This window comes from Macaca fascicularis, chromosome 3 (genome assembly GCF_037993035.2).
Source record: "Macaca fascicularis isolate 582-1 chromosome 3, T2T-MFA8v1.1".
NCBI classification, from domain to species: Eukaryota; Metazoa; Chordata; class Mammalia; order Primates; family Cercopithecidae; genus Macaca; species Macaca fascicularis.
The window spans coordinates 95,073,266-95,091,873 of NC_088377.1; the positions used below are offsets into that span (position 1 = coordinate 95,073,266).

Here is an 18,608-nt window from a genome sequence, read left to right on the forward strand (position 1 = left end):
ATGTTTTAAAAAGGTAAAAGCATTCACTGCATACTATGTGCCAGCACTATACTTAGGACATATATGACTGTATATGTGAGCTCTTATCTCACTTCTCTTGTAGAATAGTTATTATTAAACTCATTTGAGAGATGAAGTGATTGACAGCTGTTGAAGGATTACTTGAGACCGTAGAAACTATAACTTGTAGAGTCAGAATTTGAGTTTAATTCTGATATCAAAGCTATGTTTTTCCTGCTATATCAGGCTGCATAATAAATCTACACTTGTGAGACATGGAAAGATGTTTATGATGTTTAGTGATGTATATTACATTAACATTGATAATGTGATCTCATTAGGTAGTATTGAGTAACTCTAATTTCATGTTTTAAATGCCTAGGGGGGGAGGACTGGAAAGATAATCACCAACTTTTTTCTTTTCTTTTCTTTTTTTTTTTTTTTTTTTTTTTTTGAGATGGAGTTTCGGTCTTGTCACCCAGGCTGGAGTGCAGTGGTGTGATATTGGCTCACTGCAGCCTGTGCCTTCCGATTTCAAGTGATTCTCCTGCCTCAGCCTCCCGAGTAGCTGGCATTGCAGATGCCCACCACCACGCCCAGCTAATTTTTGTATTTTTAGTAGACATTTGGTTTCACCATGTTGGCCAGGCTGGTCTCGAACTCCTGACCTTGTGATCCACCCGCCTTGGCCTCCCAAAGTGCTGGGATTACAGGCATGAGCCACTGCAACTGGCCAATCACCAAAATATTAAAAATGGTTAGCTCTAAGAGGTGCTTACTTTCTCTTTTCAACTCTTTATTTTTTGACTTTTCCCCCCAGTGATCTCACGTTAGTTTTCCAGAATGTATAATGTTATTTTTAAAAGACCTCTGAGACATGAACATTCTGTTGGAATTTTTTTTCTCTTGTTATTTTTCCTTTGTCTTTGAACTTTTAAAAATAGCTTGCAGATTGGAAAGAACTGGTCAATTAAATCTTCTGCTTGGTTAAAACTGTAATGGGCACAGGAGCTATTATTCCATTCTGTTCCAGTTTTTATAATATATTTTACATTTTATGAAGAAATAAATTCAAGGTTCTAAATGAAGTGAATTATGAAATGTTTCTGTAAATCTTTGTATTTTTCTATTAATCACCATATTTTAATTATATACTTTGATATTGACTTACAGTTATTATTATTTATATTACAGAATTGGTTACCACATATATAATATCTTTCTATATAGAAGTATAATGTATAATTTTGAAGTGACTGATTCCCAAGTGAAATGATCTAAATGAATTTGTCAGAGTTTATAATGTCTAAGGCAACCATCACAAAATCATATTTTGAAAAGATTATTATTATGAAGAGAATGTATTTTCCTTCATTATCTCTTTGTTTTTATCTTTTTTAAGGTAGTCATAGCCTCCTGGTATCGCACATTCATGGGAATAATGAATTTATTTGGACTAGAAACTAAGACCTGCTGGAATGTCACCAGAATAGAACCTCTTAATGAAGTTCAAAGCTGTGAAGGCATGTTTCTTCCAAAAATGCTGTCATTTGTAAACATTCATCAACATTTAATAATATTATGATTCACTTTTAAGAATTATTGTAAAATACTGTTGTTGATTTAAAAAAATTAGAACTGACTCACCTCAATGAGTATTTTACATTTTAAAGTAGTTTTCTGAGAAGGCTGTGTACTTACAAATTTGAGTACAAATTTTGGAATTTGAGTATTAACATATCCCATTGTAAGGCAATCTTGACTATAAGTCAGTCTTCTATTTCAGAATGCGAGATACAGAAAGATGTTTTTTGGGGTAGCTTCAATATATAAATTTTGGGGATACATTAGTCAAATATCTATTTGTAATAGCTAATGTATAAATTTATGCATACATATTTAAAAATCAGATATGTAATAATAGATAGATTTAGAAATATTACTTTTTTATGTATGTTCATAGTCCATTAGTATTAATAAAACTCTTCCTATTTATTTTATTATTTATTATTTATTTATTCCTATTTATTTGTCAAAGAACCGCTTTTGGAATCATCTAACAGCTTTTCAGGATACATAGTGGTCACTTCCATTTAGGATGTTTGCATTTCAGCACTTTTACAATTCAAGTACCGTGCTGTCCCTTGAGACTGTTGTTCAGAGCCACATGTATCTCTTTTCATAACACTAACACTGTTGTTTTTTCTTTATTTCTTCAAATTTTTAACAACATGACTTACTATATTTTATGAATGAATTTTTAGACTTGTTTGTAACAACATTCAACCCTTGGAATATAAACTAAATCTATTTTCCTTGCATTTTTTACTGATTCCCTCAGTAAAAATAGAATTGATAAGGATGTGTGAGGGGCAATTATACTTTTTTGTGTACAATGTAAAGGATTGGAGAAAATGCCTCATAAAATGAGAGACTTTGCAATGATTCAGTCAGCTGGAAGGTGTGACCCTGTCTGAGTGGTGAAAATGATCCCCCAAGTATGGTGTTAGTTACATTCCCGATAAATGATAGGTTTGTGTTTGGCACTTGGGACACAGAGATGAACCAGCTAGACGTGGAGGCTTGCCCTCATCGAGTTTATGCTGTAAGGCGGCTATTAGCAGTTACAACTGTGATGGATATTACAAATAAGAAAATAAGGTTCCCGACATTAGGAGTAAGAGAGGGTAAGTATTTTAAGAATAGGGAATAGCATATTCAAATATCCTGAAGCAAGAGAGAATTGAAAGAAGGCTAGAATTCCTGGAAACAATGGAGAAGAAAAATGATATGAAATGATGCTGAGAATATAAAGAAGGATCAGATCATGAAAGGCGTGCACTGGCAAAGGTTTTTTTATTTTATCCATTGAAGAATTTTAACAGATTTTCATTTTAAAACATTATTTAGTCAATGGTATGGAAAGAATATTAGAAAAGGGACAAAAGTAGGTTCAGGGAGGCCAGGCAGGAGAGTTCCTCTATTCTCAGCAAGTGACTGCAGGAAAGATAATGTGGAAATGCCTGGGTGTGAGAGAGATTTTGGAAGTAGAATGGACGAGACTTGGTAATTGTTTGGTAAGGGAGGGGAAGGTGAGTGAAGAATCATGTGAAACACAGTTGGGTTTCTAGCTTAAGTAACTGAGCTCCTTTGAATGGTAAGAAGCATTTGAACAGCAGCAGGTTTGTATTGTTATGTTTCATTGTGTATGCATTAATTTGAGGTACTTGAGAGACCTCAGAGTGTGGATATCAAGTGGCTACCTGGGTATCAGAATAAGGAGAAAGTTCTGGATTAAATATAGAGTTGGAGTCATCTGTATATAGATCATTGGAGCCATGGATGTGGAAGAATTTCTTTATGGAGAATATGCAGATGGAGAAATGAAGGGGGCATTTGACAGAGCCTAATGTGGTCCAATATTAAAGAGTGGTAAATAAAACAAGAGAAGTTACTGGAACTGACTGAAAGGAGTGATCAGAGAGGCAGGGGGAATCAGAAGGCCAGCCTTCAGACCTTGGCTCCAGCCAGTTAAAGTGAAATAACCTTTGACAAGTTGAATATCTTATGTTCTGTTTTCTTGACCATAAGAAAAGTATTTTTATACCAGCTAATATCATAAACTTGTTCTGAGAAAAATGTGGGATGATTGTAAAGTACATACTGCCACACACATGCACAATCTTCTATATGGAATATACTAAGATTCTAGCTATACATAATAATGGATCAAATGACTGGATCATTTCATATAGACTAAAGCTGTACCCTGAAGTCAAAACCATATCTTAACTCTTCCTACAGCCTAGCAAAAGATAAAGATAATGCAATGGTTTTTCTTTCGTATTCATTAAGTGGTTCTACAGACAGTTCCAGACACTGAACACTAGCAGCATCAGCTAAATAAATGTGAATCCCCAACAAATCATTACAGTATAATAGTAATTCCTTAGAGGAAAGTACAAATGCAATTATAAAAAGTGTAAGGTATAAGTGTAACTATATAATACCTCATTAAGAGTGAGCTTACATATGTGTATGTATATATATACACACACACATATATATATACACACATATATATGTGTCTGCATACACACACACACACACACACAAACTCTTATAAGGGCAAAGAATTAAACACAGCAGCAATCTGGAAAGCAAATGCTTTCAGCAAATTCATGAGCTCTTGATTGCAAAGCACTGAGATAATTATGCCCAATTGCTTTAGAGTCATATATTCATTAAACTCTGATTATCTGTATCTTTTCAAAGGATTGGGAGATCCTGCTTGCTTTTATGTTGGTGTAATCTTTATTTTAAATGGACTAATGATGGGATTGTTCTTCATGTATGGAGCATACCTGAGGTAAGACTACTACTGAATTAAGAGACCTTCCAGTGGGCTTATACAGACTAGCTGATATTTGTTGATTAAATGAAAAGGAAAATTAACAAGATTAGATTCATATCAGGAAAGTTTGTGGATTTATTTGATTTTTCAGAAGCTTAACCAATATCATGTAACCAGAACTGGAGATGTCACTAAAATTCTATCTCAAAATCATCCCTTTTATACTGTTGTTTAAACATATTTCCTAACAAAGGCTTTAATGGAATATCTCCTAGTTCATGTGTAAAATTAATAAATAATTGGAGGAGATCTTTGGTTAGCAGTAATAGCAGCTTATTTCTAATTGTATTCTCTAAGGATGAAATTAAGAAAGCAGTAGGAAAAACTGTGTATCACATGTGGCGGGCACTTACATCTGCTAGCCTGTCTTATCTTGATAAGAGTACCACGGGAAGCAGCAGTGAGACCTGTCTCAGGTGATAAGTTGAAATTAATTTCAACAGTCATGTGTTTTGCCCCCACACTTAATTGCTCCCTGAGATAAATTGCTACTTTTTGTCAATGAAAACTAAGGTGAAGTCAGTTTTGGTTACATCTAGGAAAGTATCTGCCTTTCTCACAAAAGGACAGACTTAGCTGCCCCTTCTCTGTTTCTTCCTGCTTTCATTACACTAAGATGTCATGCCCAGAGCTGCAGCAGTCATCTTGTGACCATAAGGGAAAGGCCATAAAAATAGCAGATATATCTGACCTACCATCCTTCTGCTGCTGAACCAATGCCAACAGATACTTATCTTTCATTTTCTTGTTGAATGATATAATAAACAACGTCCATATTGTATAAGCCACCTTTGTTAGGTTTTCTGTTTCTTTCAGTGGAACATATTCCTAGCTGAATCATCAGATTTCTTTACAATGTTGTTCTTGTCGTGCAAAACATTTAAAATTAAAATTAATAGTTTTACTCTTTCAACAAATATTTATTGAGTTTTCATAGTGCTTATGTCAACATGGAGATTAATAAATATATACACTCTTTGTTTTAGGAAGTTTTCAGCATAAAAAAGGCTAGCATAGAATCAATGAAAACTAGTGACATAGTCAGTGTTGTACCAGGGATACTATCCAGCACAGTACATAAAAAGAAAAGTAGTAATAAGTATAAGCATTGGAAAACTTGAAAAAAAAAGAAATAAGTGTTCTTAAAAGTAGATTACATAGTGTATCTAGAAAAATTTTTAAAGTGTATGGATATAGTATTTGCAATAATAAGAAAATTTACAATGTTACTAGATGTAAGCATTAATATTAAAATTCAAAATTATAAATTTTATACTTTAGCATCAAATAGAAAATGAAATTTTGAAAGGATGCTATTTAGAATAGCAATGGACTTCCACTTGTATGTTGTTTAAAAACAGATTAAAGTAAATCATAGTTTGATATGTATATACAAATGGTTATGTTGATAATCTCAAAAATCAGGTCAGTAGCTGATTCTTATCTTGGAGGCTGGCAAGTGGAGACTCAGTATAATCATTTCTCTATTTCAGTTAATTATATGGTGACTACATGGATATTACCTTTACAATAGTTCTATGAGCTAGAAATTTTAGGCACCTTTCTATATGCCATATAGAAAAAAATATAAGCTCAATAAAGTATTTTGAGGGAAAAGGATTGCTTTGAGATTGTTTGGGCAGGTTTAAAAATGCTCTATGTGTTTTAAAAAAGTTCTGTTTTTGGGCCGGCCGCAGTGGCTCACGCCTGTAATCCCAACACTTTGGAAGGCTCATGAGGTCAGGAGATTGAGACCATCCTGGCTAACATGGCAAAACCCCATCTCTACTAAAAATACAAAAAAAACCCAAAAATTAGCCGGGCGTGGTGGCGGGCGCCTGTAGTTCCGGCTACTCAGGAGGCTGAGGCAGGAGAACGGCGTGAACCCGGGAGGTGGAGCTTCCAGTGAGCCGGCATTGCACCACTGCACTCCAGCCTGGACAAAGTGAGACTCTGTCTCAAAACTAACTAACTAAATAAATAAGTTCTGTTTTTCAAAATAGTTTGTATTTCTTATCCTTTTTGTTTTTTAATATGGAAAAATGTTACAAAACAATGACTAAAACTTTTAAAAATCAGTATATTTCATTGGGAGGGCTACCAAAGAGGCGCTAATTTCTCTCTAAATTGGTTATATAGTCCTGGAATATAAAATACACTATTAGGCTCTATCTAGCCTTTAAGAAGGATATACAGATTCAACCAATATTGACTGTAGAGATGTAATCAAAACTGTGAGGACATTGGAAACTGGCATTTGAGGAACAAAAGAAATAGAAATTTGTGGAAAACGTTTGTATTTGTTACCATGGCTACCCTCCCCACTGACACTAACTGGGAAGGCAGATTACTTCTGTTCTTTCGGTGGCTAACCATAAAATGTTAACATACAGATATAATTTCTTCAAGTATAAAATACATTGATATACTTCTCCTTCTTCCAATCAAACAAGGAGTTTTGGAATGCTTTTCTTCAAAACATCCTCTCATATCTATTTTTTTTTATTATTATACTTTAAGTTCTAGGGTACATGTGCACAACATTCAGGTTTGTTACATATGTCTACATGTGCCATGTTGGTGTGCTGCACCCATTAACTTGTCATTTACATTAGGTATATCTCCTAATGCTATCCCTCGTCCCATCCCCCACCCCATGACAGGCCATGGTATGTGATGTTCCCCACCCTGTATCAAAGTATTCTCATTGTTCAGTTCCCACCTATGAGTGAGAACATGTGGTGTTTGGTTTTCTGTCCTTGTGATAGTTTGCTCAGAATGATGGTTTCCAGCTTCATCCATGTCCATACAAAGGATATGAACTTATCCTCTTTTATGGTTGCATAGTATTCTGTGTATATGTGCCATGTTTTCTTAATCCAGTCTATCACTGATGGACATTTGGGTTGGTTTCAAGTCTTTGCTATTGTGAATAGTGCCGCAATAAACATGTGTGCATGTGTCTTTATAGCAGCATGATTTATAATCCTTTGGGTATATACCCAGTAATGGGATAGCTGAGTCAAATGGTATTTCTAATTCTAGATCCTTGAGGAATCCCCACACTGTCTTCCACAATGGTCAAACTAGTTGACAGTCCCACCAACAGTGTAAAAGTGTTCCTATTTCTCTACATCCCCTCCAGCACCTGTTGTTTCCTGACTTTAAAGATCACCATGCTAACTGGTGTGAGATGATATCTCATTGTGGTTTTGATTTGCATTTCTCTGATGGCCAGTGATGATGAGCATTTTTTCATGTATCTGTTGCCTGCATAAATGTCTTCTTTTGAGAAGTATCTGTTCATATCCTTTGCCCACTTTTTGATGGGGTTGTTTTTTTTTTTCTTGTAAATTTGTTTAAGTTCTTTGTAGATTCTGAATATTAGCCCTTTGTCAGATGGGTAGATTGTAAAATTTTTCTCCCGTTCTGTAGGTTGCCTGTTACACTGTGATGGTAGTTTCTTTTGCTGTGCAGAAGCTCTTTAGTTTAATTAGATTCCATTTGTGAATTTTGGCTTTTGTTGCCATTGCTTTTGGTGTTTTAGTCATGAAGTCCTTGCCCATGCCTATGTCCTGAATGGTATTGCCTAGGTTTTCTTCTAGGGTTTTTATGGTTTTAGGTTTAACATTTAAGTCTTTAATCCATCTTGAATTAATTTTTGTAAAAGGCATAAGGGAGGGATCCAGTTTCAGCTTTCTACATATGGCTAGCCAGTTTTCCCAGCACCATTTATTAAATATGGAATCTTTTCCCCATTTCTTGGTTTTATCAGGTTTGTCAAACATCAGATGGTTGTAGATGTGTGGTATTATGTCTGAGGGCTCTGTTCTGTGCCATGCTGTTTTGGTTACTGTAGCCTTGTAGTATAGTTTGAAGTCAGGTAGTGTGATACCTCCAGCTTTGTTCTTTTGGCTTAGGATTGTCTTGGCAATGAGGGCTCTTTTTTGGTTCCATATGAAATTTAAAGTAGTTTTTTCCAATTCTGTGAAGAAAGTCATTGGTAGCTTGATGGGGATGGCATTGAATCTATAAATTACCTTGGGCAGTATGGCCATTTTCATGATCTGGATTCTTCCTACCCATAAGCATGGAATGCTCTTCCATTTGTTTGTGTCCTCTTTTATTTCATTGGGCAGTGGTTTGTAGTTCTCCTTGAAGAAGTCCTTCACATTCCTTGTAAGTTGGATTCCTACATATTCTCTTTGAAGCAATTGTGAATGGCAGTTCACTCATGATTTGGCTCTCTGTTTTTCTGTTATTGGTGTATAAGAATGCTTGTGATTTTTGCACATTGATTTTGTATCCTGAGACTTTGCTGAAGTTGCTTATCAGCTTAAGGAGATTTTGGACTGAGATGATGGGGTTTTCTAAATATACAATCATGTCATCAGCAAACAGGGAAAATTTGACTTCCTCTTTTCCTAATTGAATACCCTTTATTTCTTTCTCTTGCCTGATTGCCTTGGCCAGAACTGCCAGCACTATGTTGAAAAGGAGTGAACACAGAGGGCATCCCTGTCTTGTGCCAGTTTTCAAAGGGAATGATTTCAGTTTTTGCCCATTCAGTATGATATTGGCTGTGGGTTTGTTATAAATAGCTCTTATTATTTTGAGATACGTCCCATCAATACCTATTTTATTGAGAGTTTTTAGCATGAAGGGCTGTTGAATTTTGTCAAGGCCTTTTCTGCATCTATTGAGATACTCGTGTGGTTTTTGTCTTTGATTCTGTTTATATGCTGGATTACGTTTACTGATTTGTGTATGTTGAACCAGCCTTGCATTCCAGTGATGAAACCAACTTGATCGTGGTGGATAAGCTTTTTGATTTGCTGCTGGATCCGGTTTGCCAGTATTTTATTGACGAATTTTGCACTGATGTTCATCAGGGATATTGGTCCAAAATTCTCTTTTTTTGTTGTGTCTCTGCCAGGCTTTGGTATCAGGATGATGTTGGCCTCATAAAATGAGTTAGGGAGGATTCCTTCTTTTTCTATTGATTAGAATAGATTCAGAAGGAATGATACCAGCTCCTCTTTGTACCTCTGGTAGAATTCAGCTGTGAATCCATCTGGTCTTGGACTTTTTATGGTTGGTAGGCTATTAATTATTGCCTCAATTTCAGAGCCTGTTATTGGTCTATTCAGGGATTCAACTTCTTCCTGGTTTAGTCTTGGGAGGATGTATGTGTCCAGGAATTTATCCATTTCTTCTGGATTTTCTAGTTTATTTGCGTAGAGGTGTTTGTAGTATTCTGTGACGGTAGTTTGTATTTCTGTGGGGTTGGTGGTGATATCCCCTTTATCATTTTTCATTACTTCTATTTGATTCTTCTCTCTTTTCTTCTTTATTAGTCTTGCTAGTGGTCTATCAATGTTGTTGATCTTTTCAAATAACCAGCTCCTGGATTCATTGATTTTTTTAAGGGTTTTTTTGTGTCTCTATCTCCTTCAGTTCTGCTTTGACCTTAGTTATTTCTTGCCTTCTGCAAGCTTTTGAATGTGTTTGCTCTTGCTTCTCTAGTTCTTTTAATTGTGATGTTAGGGTGTCAATTTTAGATATTTCCTGCTTTCTCTTGTGGGTGTTTAGTGCTATAAATTTCCCTCTACACACTGCTTTAAATGTGTCCCAGATATTATGGTATGTTGTGTCTTTGTTCTCATTGGTATCAAAGAACATATTTATTTCTGCCTTCATTTCGTTATGTACCCAGTAGTCATTCAGGAGCAGGTTGTTCAGTTTCCATGTAGTTGAGCAGTTTTGAGTGAGTTTCTTAATCCTGAGTTCTAGTTTGATTGCAGACCACAGTCTGAGAGACTGTTTGTTATAATTTCTCTTCTTTCACATTTGCTGAGGAGTGCTTTACTTCCAACAATGTGGTCAATTTTGGAATAAGTGCGATGTGGTGCTGAGAAGAATATTCTGCTGAGAAATATATTCTGTTGATGTGGGGTGGAGAGTTCTGTAGATGTCCATTAGGTCTGCTTGGTTTGGAGCTGAGTTCCTTGTTAACTTTCTGCCTTGTGGATCTGTCTAATGTTGACAGTGTGGTGTTAAAATTGCCCATTATTATTGTGTGGGAGTCTAAGTCTCTATGCAAGTCTCTAAGTGCTTGCTTTATGAATCTGGATGCTCCTGTATTGGGTGCATATATATTTAGGATAGTTAGCTCTTCTTGTTGAATTGGTCCTTTTACCATTATATAATGGCCTTCTTTGTCTCTTTTGACCTTTGTTGGTTTAAAGTTTGTTTTATCAGAGACTAGGATTGCAACCCCTGCTTTTTTTGCTTGTTTCCATTTGCTTGGTAGATCTTCCTCCATCCCTTTATTTTGAGCCTATGCGTGTGTCTGCACGAGAGATGGGTCTCCTGAATACAGCACACTGATGGGTCTTAACTCTTTATCCACTTTTTCAGTCTTTGTCTTTTAATTGGAGCATTTAGCCCATTTACATTTAAGCTTAATATTGTTATGTGCTAAGTTGATCCTGTCATTATGATGTTAGCTGGTTACTTTGCTCATTAGTTGATGCAATTTCTTCCTAGCATCAATGGTCTTTACATTTTGGCATGTTTTTGCAGTGGCTGGTACCGATTGTTCCTTTCCATGTTTAGTGCTTCCTTCAAGAGCTCTTTTTTTGTTTTTTTTTTTAAATTTATTTATTATTATTATACTTTAAGTTGTAGGGTACATGTGCATAACGTGCAGGTTTGTTACATATGTATACTTGTGCCATGTTGGTGTGCTGCACCCATCAACTCGTCATTTACATCAGGTATAACTCCCAATGCAATCCCTCCCCCCTCCCCCCTCCCCCCCCCCCCCATGATAGGCCCCGGTGTGTGATGTTCCCCTTCCTGAGTCCAAGTGATCTCATTGTTCAGTTCCCACCTATGAGTGAGAACATGCGGTGTTTGGTTTTCTGTTCTTGTGATAGTTTGCTAAGAATGATGGTTTCCAGCTGCATCCATGTCCCTACAAAGGACACAAAGTCATCCTTTTTGATGGCTGCATAGTATTCCATGGTGTATATGTGCCACATTTTCTTAATCTAATCTGTCACTGATGGACATTTGGGTTGATTCCAAGTCTTTGCTATTGTGAATAGTGCTGCAATAAACATACGTGTGCATGTGTCTTTATAGCAGCATAATTTATAATCCTTTGGGTATATACCCAGTAATGGAATGGCTGGGTCATATGGTACATCTAGTTCTAGATCCTTGAGGAATCGCCATACTGTTTTCCATAATGGTTGAACTAGTTTACAATCCCACCAACAGTGTAAAAGCGTTCCTATTTCTCCACATCCACTCCAGCACCTGTTATTTCCTGACTTTTTAATGATCGCCATTCTAACTGGTGTGAGATGGTATCTCATTGTGGTTTTGATTTGCATTTCTCTGATGGCCAGTGATGATGAGCATTTTTTCATGTGTCTGTTGGCTGTATGAATGTCTTCTTTTGAGAAATGTCTGTTCATATTCTTTGCCCACTTTTTGATGGGGTTGTTTGTTTTTTTCTTGTAAATTTGTTTGAGTTCTTTGTAGGTTCTGGATATTAGCCCTTTGTCAGATGAGTAGATTGCAAAAATTTTCTCCCATTCTGTAGGTTGCCTGTTCACTCTGATGGTAGTTTCTTTTTTTTTTTTATTTTTTTATTTTTTTTATTATTTATTTATTTATTTATTATTATTATACTTTAAGTTGTAGGGTACATGTGCATAACATGCAGGTTTGTTACATATGTATACTTGTGCCATGTTGGTGTGCTGCACCCATCAACTTGTCATTTACATCAGGTATAACTCCCAATGCAATCCCTCCCCCCTCCCCCCTCCCCATGACAGGCCCCTGTGTGTGATGTTCCCCTTCCTGAGTCCAAGTGATCTCATTATTCAGTTCCCACCTATGAGTGAGAACATGCAGTGTTTGGTTTTCTCTTCTTGTGATAGATTGCTAAGAATGATGGTTTCCAGCTGCATCCATGTCCCTACAAAGGACACAAACTCATCCTTTTTGATGGCTGCATAGTATTCCATGGTGTATATGTGCCACATTTTCTTAATCCAATCTGTCACTGATGGACATTTGGGTTGATTCCAAGTCTTTGCTATTGTGAATAGTGCTGCAATAAACATACGAGTGCATGTGTCTTTATAGCAGCACAATTTATACTCCTTTGGGTATATACCCAGTAATGGGATGGCTGGGTCATATGGTACATCTAGTTCTAGATCCTTGAGGAATCGCCATACTGTTTTCCATAATGGTTGAACTAGTTTACAATCCCACCAACAGTGTAAAAGTGTTCCTATTTCTCCACATCCTCTCCAGCACCTGTTGTTTCCTGACTTTTTAATGATCGCCATTCTAACTGGTGTGAGATGGTATCTCATTGTGGTTTTGATTTGCATTTCTCTGATGGCCAGTGATGATGAGCATTTTTTCATGTGTCTGTTGGCTGTATGAATGTCTTCTTTTGAGAAATGTCTGTTCATATTCTTTGCCCACTTTTTGATGGGGTTGTTTGTTTTTTTCTTGTAAATTTGTTTGAGTTCTTTGTAGGTTCTGGATATTAGCCCTTTGTCAGATGAGTAGATTGCAAAAATTTTCTCCCATTCTGTAGGTTGCCTGTTCACTCTGATGGTAGTTTCTTTTGCTGTGCAGAAGCTCTTTAGTTTAATGAGATCCCATTTGTCAATTTTGGCTTTTGCTGCCATTGCTTTTGGTATTTTAGACATGAAGTCTTTGCCCATGCCTATGTCCTGAATGGTACTACCTAGGTTTTCCTCTAGGATTTTTATGGTATTAGGTCTAACATTTAAGTCTCTAATCCATCTTGAATTAATTTTCGTATAAGGAGTAAGGAAAGGATCCAGTTTCAGCTTTCTACTTATGGCTAGCCAATTTTCCCAGCACCATTTATTAAATAGGGAATCCTTTCCCCATTTCTTGTTTCTCTCAGGTTCATCAAAGATCAGATGGCTGTAGATGTGTGGTATTATTTCTGAGGACTCTGTTCTGTTCCATTGGTCTATATCTCTGTTTTGGTGCCAGTACCATGCTGTTTTGGTTACTGTAGCCTTGTAGTATAGTGTGAAGTCAGGTAGCATGATGCCTCCAGCTTTGTTCTTTTGACTTAGGATTGTCTTGGAGATGCGGGCTCTTTTTTCGTTCCATATGAACTTTAAAGCAGTTTTTTCCAATTCTGTGAAGAAACTCATTGGTAGCTTGATGGGGATGGCATTGAATCTATAAATTACCTTGGGCAGTATGGCCATTTTCACGATATTGATTCTTCCTATCCATGAGCATGGTATGATCTTCCATTTGTTTGTGTCCTCTTTTATTTCACTGAGCAGTGGTTTGTAGTTCTCCTTGAAGAGGTCCTTTACATCCCTTGTAAGTTGGATTCCTAGGTATTTTATTCTCTTTGAAGCAATTGTGAATGGAAGTTCATTCCTGATTTGGCTCTCTGTTTGTCTGTTACTGGTGATTAAGAATGCTTGTGATTTTTGCACATTAATTTTGTATCCTGAGACTTTGCTGAAGTTGCTTATCAGCTTAAGGAGATTTTGGGCTGAGACAATGGGGTTTTCTAAATATACAATCATGTCATCTGCAAACAGGGACAATTTGACTTCTTCTTTTCCTAACTGAATACCCTTGATTTCTTTCTCTTGCCTAATTGCCCTAGCCAGAACTTCCAACACTATGTTGAATAGGAGTGGTGAGAGAGGGCATCCCTGTCTTGTGCCAGTTTTCAAAGGGAATTTTTCCAGTTTTTTCCATTCAGTATGATATTGGCTGTGGGTTTGTCATAAATAGCTCTTATTATTTTGAGGTACGTTCCATCAATACCGAATTTATTGAGCGTTTTTAGCATGAAGGGCCGTTGAATTTTGTCAGAAGCCTTTTCTGCATCTATTGAGATAATCATGTGGTTCTTGTCTTTGGTTCTGTTTATATGCTGGATTATGTTTATTGATTTGCGAATGTTGAACCAGCCTTGCATCCCAGGGATGAAGCCCACTTGATCATGGTGGATAAGCTTTTTGATGTGTTGCTGAATCCGGTTTGCCAGTATTTTATTGAGGATTTTTGCATCGATGTTCATCAGGGATATTGGTCTAAAATTCTCTTTTTTTGTTGTGTCTCTGCCAGGCTTTGGTATCAGGATGATGTTGGCCTCATAAAATGAGTTAGGGAGGATTCCCTCTTTTTCTATTGATTGGAATAGTTTCAGAAGGAATAGTACCAACTCCTCCTTGTACCTCTGGTAGAATTCAGCTGTGAATCTGTCTGGTCCTGGACTTTTTTTGGTTGGTAGGCTATTAATTATTGCCTCAATTTCAGAGCCTGCTATTGGTCTATTCAGGGATTCAACTTCTTCCTGGTTTAGTCTTGGAAGAGTGTAAGTGTCCAGGAAATTATCCATTTCTTCTAGATTTTCCAGTTTATTTGCGTAGAGGTGTTTATAGTATTCTCTGATGGTAGTTTGTATTTCTGTGGGGTTGGTGGTGATATCCCCTTTATCATTTTTTATTGCGTTGATTTGATTCTTCTCTCTTTTCTTCTTTATTAGTCTTGCTAGCAGTCTGTCAATTTTGTTGATCTTTTCAAAAAACCAACTCCTGGATTCATTGATTTTTTGGAGGGTTTTTTGTGTCTCTATCTCCTTCAGTTCTGCTCTGATCTTAGTTATTTCTTGCCTTCTGCTAGCTTTCGAATGTGTTTGCTCTTGCTTCTCTAGTTCTTTTAATTGCGATGTTAGAGTGTCAATTTTAGATATTTCCTGCTTTCTCTTGTGGGCATTTAGTGCTATAAATTTCCCTCTACACACTGCTTTAAATGTGTCCCAGAGATTCTGGTATGTTGTATCTTTGTTCTCATTGATTTCAAAGAACATCTTTATTTCTGCCTTCATTTCATTATGTACCCAGTAGTCATTCAGGCGCAGGTTGTTCAGTTTCCATGTAGTTGAGCGGTTTTGATTGAGTTTCTTAGTCCTGAGTTCTAGTTTGATTGCACTGTGGTCTGAGAGACAGTTTGTTATAATTTCTGTTCTTGTACATTTGCTGAGGAGTGCTTTACTTCCAATTACGTGGTCAATTTTGGAGTAAGTACGATGTGGTGCTGAGAAGAATATATATTCTGTTGATTTGGGGTGGAGAGTTCTATAGATGTCTATTAGGTCTGCTTGCTGCAGAGATGAGTTCAATTCCTGGATATCCTTGTTAACTTTCTGTGTCGTTGACCTGTCTAATGTTGACAGTGGAGTGTTGAAGTCTCCCATTATTAATGTTTGGGAGTCTAAGTCTCTTTGTAAGTCTCTAAGGACTTGCTTTATGAATCTGGGTGCTCCTGTATTGGGTGCATATATATTTAGGATAGTTAGCTCTTCCTGTTGAATTGATCCCTTTACCATTATGTAATGGCCTTCTTTGTCTCTTTTGATCTTTGATGGTTTAAAGTCTGTTTTATCAGAGACTAGTATTGCAACCCCCGCTTTTTTTTGTTCTCCATTTGCTTGGTAAATCTTCCTCCATCCCTTTATTTTGAGCCTATGTATGTCTCTGCGTGTGAGATGGGTCTCCTGAATACAGCAGACTGATGGGTCTTGACTCTTTATCCAGTTTGCCAGTCTGTGTCTTTTAATTGGAGCATTTAGTCCATTTACATTTAAGGTTAAGATTGTTATGTGTGAACTTGATCCTGCCATTATGATATTAACTGGTTATTTTGCTCGTTAGTTGATGCAGTTTCTTCCTAGCCTCGATGGTCTTTACCTTTTGACATGTTTTTGCAATGGCTGGTACCGGTTGTTCCTTTCCATGTTTAGTGCTTCCTTCAGGGTCTCTTGTAAGGCAGGCCTAGTGGTGACAAAATCTCTAAGCATTTGCTTATCTATAAAGGATTTTATTTCTCCTTCACTTATGAAACTTAGTTTGGCTGGATATGAAATTCTGGGTTTAAAATTCTTTTCTTTAAGAGTGTTGAATATTGGCCCCCACTCTCTTCTGGCTTGGAGAGTTTCTGCCGAGAGATCTGCTATTAGTCTGATGGGCTTCCCTTTGTGGGTAACCCGACCTTTCTTTCTGGCTGCCCTTAAGATTTTTTCCTTCATTTCAACTTTGGTGAATCTGGCAATTATGTGTCTTGCTCTTCTCGAGGAGTATCTTTGTGGCGTTCTCTGTATTTCCTGGATTTGAATGTTGGCCTGCCCTACTAGGTTGGGGAAGTTCTCCTGGATGATATCCTGAAGAGTGTTTTCCAACTTGGTTCCATTTTCCCCCTCACTTTCAGGCACCCCAATCAGACGTAGATTTGGTCTTTTTACATAATCCCATACTTCTTGCAGGCTTTGTTCATTTCTTTTCTTCTTTTTTCTTTTGGTTTCTCTTCTCGCTTCATTTCATTCATTTGATCCTCAATCGCTGATACTCTTTCTTCCAGTTGATCGAGTCGGTTACTGAAGCTTGTGCATTTGTCACGTATTTCTCGTGTCATGGTTTTCATCTTTTTCATTTCGTTTATGACCTTCTCTGCATTAATTACTCTAGCCATCAATTCTTCCACTTTTTTTTCAAGATTTTTGTTTCTTTACGCTGGGTACGTAATTCCTCCTTTAGCTCTGAGAAATTTGATGGACTGAAGCCTTCTTCTCTCATCTCGTCAAAGTCATTCTCCGTCCAGCTTTGATCCGTTGCTGGCGATGAGCTGCGCTCCTTTGCCGGGGGAGATGCGCTCTTATTTTTTGAATTTCCAGCTTTTCTGCCCTGCTTTTTCCCCATCTTTGTGGTTTTATCTGCCTCTGGTCTTTGATGATGGTGATGTACTGATGGGGTTTTGGTGTAGGTGTCCTTCCTGTTTGATAGTTTTCCTTCTAACAGTCAGGACCCTCAGCTGTAGGTCTGTTGGAGATTGCTTGAGGTCCACTCCAGACCCTGTTTGCCTGGGTATCAGCAGCAGAGGCTGCAGAAGATAGAATATTTCTGAACAGCGAGTGTACCTGTCTGATTCTTGCTTTGGAAGCTTCCTCTCAGGGGTGTACTCCACCCTGTGAGGTGTGGGGTGTCAGACTGCCCCTAGTGGGGGATGTCTTCCAGTTAGGCTACTCAGGGGTCAGGGACCCACTTGAGCAGGGAGTCTGTCCCTTCTCAGATCTCAACCTCCGTGTTGGGAGATCCACTGCTCTCTTCAAAGCTGTCAGACAGAGTCGTTTGCGTCTGCAGAGGCTTCTGCTGTGTTTGTTATTGTTTACTGTGCCCTGTCCCCAGAGGTGGAGTCTACAGAGACAGGCAGGTTTCCTTGAGCTGCTGTGAGCTCCACCCAGTTCGAGCTTCCCAGCAGCTTTGTTTACCTACTTAAGCCTCAGCAATGGCGGGCGCCCCTCCCCCAGCCTCGCTGCTGCCTTGCCGGTAGATCACAGACTGCTGTGCTAGCAATGAGGGAGGCTCCGTGGGCGTGGGACCCTCCCGGCCAGGTGTGGGATATGATCTCCTGGTGTGCCTGTTTGCTTAAAGCGCAGTATTGGGGTGGGAGTTACCCGATTTTCCAGGTGTTGTGTGTCTCAGTTCCCCTGGCTAGGAAAAGGGATTCCCTTCCCCCTTGCGCTTCCCAGGTGAGGCAATGCCTCGCCCTGCTTCAGCTCTCGCTGGTCGGGCTGCAGCAGCTGACCAGCACCGATCGTCCGGCACTCCCCAGTGAGATGAACCCAGTACCTCAGTTGAAAATGCAGAAATCACCGGTCTTCTGTGTCGTTCGCGCTGTGAGTTGGAGACTGGAGCTGTTCCTATTCGGCCATCTTGCTCCGCCCCCAAGAGCTCTTGTAAGGCAGGCCTGGTGGGGACAAACTCTCTTCAGCATTTGTTTGTCTGTAAAGGACTTTATTTCTCCTTCACTTATGAAGCTTAGTTTGGCTGGATATGAAATTCTGGGTTGAAAATTCTTTTCTTTAAGAATGTCGAATATTTGCCCCACTCTCTTCTGGCTGTAGAGTTTCTGCTGAGAGATCCACTGTTCGTCTGATGTGCTTCCCTTTGTGGGTAACCCGACCTTTCTCTCTGGCTGCCCTTAACTTTTTTCCTTCATTTCAACTTTGGTGAATCTCACAATTATGTGTCTTGGAGTTGCTCTTCTCGAGGAGTATCTTTGTGGCGCTCTCTGTATTTCCTGAATTTGAATG

General features: G+C 38.0%; 1 protein-coding gene across 3 annotated transcripts in view; it reads left to right on the forward strand.

Annotated features, from left to right (window-relative positions):
* The window catches only part of LOC101926462 (probable C-mannosyltransferase DPY19L2), a 118,261-nt gene that overhangs the window by 22,810 nt on the left and 76,843 nt on the right, over positions 1-18,608 (forward strand). For all 3 annotated transcript variants that reach the window (XM_074036586.1, XM_074036587.1, XM_065542142.2), the window contains exons 5-6: positions 1,403-1,523; positions 4,276-4,369. In XM_074036586.1, coding sequence (XP_073892687.1) covers positions 1,403-1,523; positions 4,276-4,369 — 215 coding nt within the window. The remainder of the gene's footprint in view (positions 1-1,402; positions 1,524-4,275; positions 4,370-18,608) is intronic.